Raw genomic sequence first — 5,633 nt, forward strand, 5'->3', positions numbered from 1 at the left:
AACAGAAGAAGGAATTAGCACTGATATTATGGGAAAGAAAATTTTATTCAAATTTATTCTACCTCCTATAACTAAAGATATTAACATGTTAAAAAATATTTCCATATTCCAAGAAATTAATATTATTTCCAAACAAATAAGAAATAGAGAAAATCATGAATTAAATACTAGTTTATCTATAAATGATGTTTTATTCCTCTCAAAATTTATTTAAATAACAGTCTCATTTATTGGAATAAAGTTATTCTGCAAATTTTTACAAAGTCTGAATTCTATAACTAACACTTTCAATGGCAATTATTTAACCTTGTAGATTTATATGTTCTTTATATCAGAAATAATGGCACCTAGAAGAATTCAAAATCCTAAGCGCCTTACTCTAGTGGAGAAAGGAAAGGCTAAGGTGAATGAGTATGAAGAATTTCCAGCGGAAATTCAACAGAAAATTCCTCAATAGATTGAGTTCCTTAATCCGGATAACTCTAATAGTATCATCATGGAAGAAGTTCTTCAAACTTCTGCCAAATTTTTAGGGGATAATTCCAATAATTACCCTTTTCATATTTAGATACTATTGGATAATCTAACTCGAACTTTCATTAAAAAACACATAAATCGTCATGAAAAATTCATAAAAGCCCTCGAGTATCATTTAATCTGCAATGAGATTTTGTTACAATCCATTGCTTCTCATAATAATCCGCCAGCGACAAAGATTATTAATCGGGCCAGATCTCCCACTGAGATCTACCAGATCCAAAGAATCAGTTCTAAAGAAATGGGGAAAGCCCGACAAAAAGTTCTTGACCTTCCTGGCGAGATCCAAAATCTTATTTTCCATAATCCTTCATATACTGAATATTTTGATAGATGGATTCAGAGTATGATGATAATTGCCAATGGAGAAGGTATAGAATATAAAAAAAAATTATGGTAAAAAGACTCTTAGGGTCTTTGAACCTCATTGTAGCTTTCCTGGATTAATTTATGTTCCTGAAAAAGATTATGGTATATCCAAGCAAAGAATGAATGAAGATTGGGAACATTATGAAATAGGAAGTCCTGAATTAGGAGCACAGCTTTTTGAAAAAGGATTTTTATCATATTATCCTGTAAAGCATAATGAAGAATTACGTGACTTTCCTCCCATAGTCCGTAATATTGTAAAAAATATACGATAGAATTTACAGAAACAACATCTAGGTATGAATGTTAACCAAACTACTGTCCTGAGAATTTAGAGTATAGTTCCAGAATTTGATCCAGAGAATTATATGGAAGTCAAACCAACTCAACATTGCATCTTAATCAACCCTTCTAGTAGTGATCAAATTGCTGAACTAAGAATGGGAAGGATTCCTCTTAAATTGCATGATACATTAGGAATTATGAACTTATGGCGAATTTTTAAGAAAAAAGCTATGATAAATGATGTGCAAGAATTATCTCCAGTAAGAAAAGTCTTAGCTAAAAACGATAGAATTATCATTTTTGGAGAAGATATTTCTGATTTAGGAATCTGGGAAAAACTTCTTCGTAAAAGCAAATATATATACCAGAATGAGAAGTGGGGAATCAGACAGACATGAGTCCTATAGATATTATAGATAAAAACATTACATTAGACTCAAATGGTACAAAACGGTTAGAATATTGCACATACTATAATGAACGAGGACATGATACATTTATATGTAATTATCCAGAAGATGAATGGCGACCTACTTTCACTGATCATGATTATAATCTATATGATGGTTATTATAGTGACGATTAACAGGAAGAATATGAGAAAATGCACTAAGGGGCATTATATGAAAAGCATTATGACATGAAGGCTTTATGAAAAAGGTGATGACAGACTTTTAAAGAAGCATTTATGATATGAAGACTTTATACAAAAATTATGGAATCTTTATCAGTTTCACATCCGCCGACACAAAAGACAAAATAATCAATGTTCAAGAATTATTACTGTTTTGCATCCGCCGACGCAAAAGACAAAATAATTAATTGCTGCTCAGAAGACTCAAGAATTATTGCTGCTTTTACTGTTCAGAAAACATGCGGAATATTGAATTATTGCTATTTTTACTGTTTAAAAAAATATGCGGAATATTTACTACTGTTCATATTTGTAATTTTCCTTTTCTTTTAGCCTATAAAAGGCATGTATGTTATGTTAAAAGGCAGAGGTCATTTGAAACGCAACTCAGAGAAAACTTGAGTGCCTATCATCCTTAGCCTTTCAATCTTGTAAAATTTCCTATATTTCCTTTCTTTTCCTTGTATCTTCCAGCCTCTGCATTAAGGCTTTAAAACTTATAATTATTTTAGCTTTCTATCAATAATATCAAGTAAGAATGTTTATTACTTCATTTCTATCTTCACTAAATAATTCTCCTTTATATTATGTTCATGTGTTTGAATTATTTTATTAAATCATTATCTTAAATTATCTTCATTATTTTAACTTCCAATATTCAGGGAATCCATCGCAATTTCAATGTATTAATTCTCACCCTAGTCCCTATATATCTCAGATTCTCAAAGATGGACTACACTTTGCCCAAGAGTAACGAATATTAATAAATTCTTCAATGTAAACCCATAGATAAGACAACAAACAGAGGGGGAAAAGATACTCCTAGTGGCAGCCAATTCTCATCAGCTCGATCATGAACCTACTCCGATCCGCGTTGCAGCAATTTCTTACAAGCTAGGAAACTAAACATCAAAAATCAAACCTCGTATGAATAAACCAGGAAACAAAAAAAGAAAGAAATGGCCGGTGAAAATCACCAAGAGTTGTTCAGTGGCTTCTCCAACAAAGCAGAAAGGTACATCTCCCCACGCTCTGGACCACGATCGAGCTTCCTCCCCACCACCCACTTCACCTTCTTGAATCCAATGCTCTCTATCAGCGGCTGGTAGACCTCCTCCATCTGTACAGTCAGACAGAAGAAATGGTCGAGCCAAAACAAACCCCCAGGCCTAAGCACTCTGTAGATATCAAACATCATGAAGTGTAGCAACGTGGTCGGAATCCAGTTACTCAGCACGTGCATGGAGTGCACGATATCTAACGTGTTGTCGAAGAACGGAAGCCTCTGGGAAATGCTAATGTACAGCGGCACAACCCCTCTTGCGGCAATGAAGTTGTTGAATGGACCGTTCAAGTTCATGGAGGTTGTGACGATGGTTATGTTCCTCGCCATCATTCTCACAGCAAAAGTAGCCACCCCACCGCCAATGTCAAGCCCGATACGGATCGTGCCGGGCTTCTTCGTCGCCAATACTTCGTCGATGCCGAAGTCAATTCCGCCACCTTTGGATGCGGCCCAACGTTTTTTCTCGATTCGTTGGAGATCGAAACAGTCTTTACAATCACTGAAGCCCTTTTCCCTGTACTTTCGGTTGACGAGGCAGTCGTAGTTCTTGCAAGTGTACGCCGTCCATACGACGGAGTTGTCGGACGGTGTGGTCCAAAAGCTAGTCGGAATAGGGTAGGGTTCGACGTATTTAGGAGGGGCGGCGGGGCGGCAACGGCGGCGAGGGAGCGGCTCGCAGCCCTTGAGGAGGAGCTTTTGGGCTAGGCGCTCGTCGTCAGGGCAGGATCCGTTGACTTTGTAAGACATGAAGCGGCGGAGTTCGTCGGGAAATAGGGTGCAAGCTTCGCCAGCTGGAGGGTATATCGTGTCGGAATCAAAGTTAGCATTGAATCCAAGCGGGAGTAATTGTCCGGATGTGAAGGCAACGTATTCAGGTGGGAGGTCCGATGGCTCCAATGTAGTTTCAGAGACATCATGTGAAGGCGGGGTTGAGTTGGTTGGGGGAGTGGTAATGTCGGCGGCGGCGGTGGCGGCGGCGGTAATGGGGTTGTAAAAGCAAGAGGAGGAATAGAAGGTAGTGGAAAGAAAAAAGGTGAGAAGATTTGTTGACAAAAGGAGGAAGAAATTGGTGCAGGATTTACGAGGAGAATCCATGGCTTTTGTTGCTGCTGCTTGTTTCATGGGTCCCTTACAGTTGAAGATACAAGAAGAGGTTGAGTAGGATGTGGGTTTCTCGAACCTATATTATATATATATTCTGCTTTAATTAAACCAAATTAATTATACGGAAAAAAATGATCTTAACAATATAACATGGCTGGATTTTGACTAGGGGAGGTTCATTAATTTATTACTCTTTCTCTTCGTATTGTTGTTTATCAATCTCAATTGGTAGGTTTAGGTACAAATCAAACACACAAAAATAGTTTAGTAAAATTGAGGAGTATGACTTGTTTAAATAAACTAATCAGATTGGTTAGTGTTGTTTTATATAATTTTGTATTTATATCTCGGTATAACCTGAATTCGACACTTTACATTTAGGGTTGACTTCATTAAAATAATTTTTAATTTTAAAAGTACCGACTATTATTAGCAAATAATCATAAAATGGAAGGTCTTTTGCAAGCGGAGGCTTTTTTATTATTGCTCCCGAGCTTGTCTTACATATTTGGTCCTCTATTTGTTTTGGAAAAACGTTAGAATTTCTTCTAGTGTTTTTTTAGGTCATTCTATGTTGACATGACATTATGTTTTTAATAAAAAAAACTACAATTTAATTTTTTTTTTCTCTTGTTTTTATTAAAAAATACATGATACTATGTTAGCATAAAAAAGCTTAAAAAAAAAAAATACTAAAATGAATTCTAGCAATCCTCTTTATTTTGAGATGTTTTAGAATATTTCTATTTTGCGATGTTAATAACTTAATAGGTATACAATAAAAAAAAAGTCATCCGTGGTAGGGGCTGAGTTGGTTGGGGATGATCACTCGCCCCCAGTAAACCTATTCGAGGTAGTAGTGGGACTAAAACTAGGTCTAATTTTTTTTTTTTTTAAAAAAAAAAAAAAAGAAATAAGAAATAAGAAATAAAAAAGTAAGTCTAATTTTAGAAGTCAACAGTCGGTGAAGGTCAATTAAATCGAACTCGATCGTGCGCACCACATCCTACGGTGAAGACTTGAGGCAATTGAAAGAAGCGGGTGGACACGTGATATGTATATATTTGACTTTTTAGCGAACTGCATGCGTAGATCCGCATAAGCGGGATGAAATCTGAGCCGGTCTCGAAAGTCGAACCTAATTGTAAAAAAAATATAGAGTAAATCACATGCATATCCGTGATTTATGCTTTAATTCTATATATATATATTCTTGTTGGATGAGGTGGGAGAGTAGTACAAGAAAGTCAGATATTTCTTCAAACAAATCTCTTGCTTATTAATTGCTTAACCAAGAGACATTAGGGCTCATTTAATGGAAACATAAATGGGTAAGACCCTAAGGTTTGGATCGGTATCCAATCTATCGGCCACTGTTTGGCTCAATCTCCGGCCAAACTTGGCCCAGTCTACTACTAACCACGTACTGTTCGGCCCACCTAGTGTTAGCCATTGTCCGACCTTAGTCCAACTCTCAACTCATCTATGACTAGCCAATGTCCAACCCTCGTCCCATGCAAGTCACTCCTCTCCATCAATGGATTCTAAAACAAAAAGAGAAATGCTTGGTTGTACACTCTCATCCCACTCTTATCTCACCCTTGTCTACGTGGACCAATAATGTGAGAGATAATAGAG

At 36.4% G+C, this 5,633-nt stretch overlaps 1 protein-coding gene across 1 annotated transcript; it reads right to left on the reverse strand.

Annotated features, from left to right (window-relative positions):
* Nucleotides 1-2,564: 2,564 nt before the first annotated feature.
* On the reverse strand, nucleotides 2,565-4,049 carry LOC133861070 (probable methyltransferase At1g29790). The gene has a single exon (XM_062296771.1). The coding sequence runs from the start codon at nucleotides 4,011-4,013 to the stop codon at nucleotides 2,799-2,801; it is 1,215 nt and encodes a 404-aa protein (XP_062152755.1). The 5' UTR covers nucleotides 4,014-4,049; the 3' UTR covers nucleotides 2,565-2,798.
* Nucleotides 4,050-5,633: the final 1,584 nt, after the last annotated feature.

Source organism: Alnus glutinosa, chromosome 2 (assembly GCF_958979055.1).
Source record: "Alnus glutinosa chromosome 2, dhAlnGlut1.1, whole genome shotgun sequence".
NCBI lineage: Eukaryota > Viridiplantae > Streptophyta > Magnoliopsida > Fagales > Betulaceae > Alnus > Alnus glutinosa.

Bases quoted from the DNA above. Each gene is read 5' to 3' on its own strand.
- LOC133861070 (XM_062296771.1), bottom strand. From the start codon at position 4,013: ATGAAACAAGCAGCAGCAACAAAAGCCATGGATTCTCCTCGTAAATCC.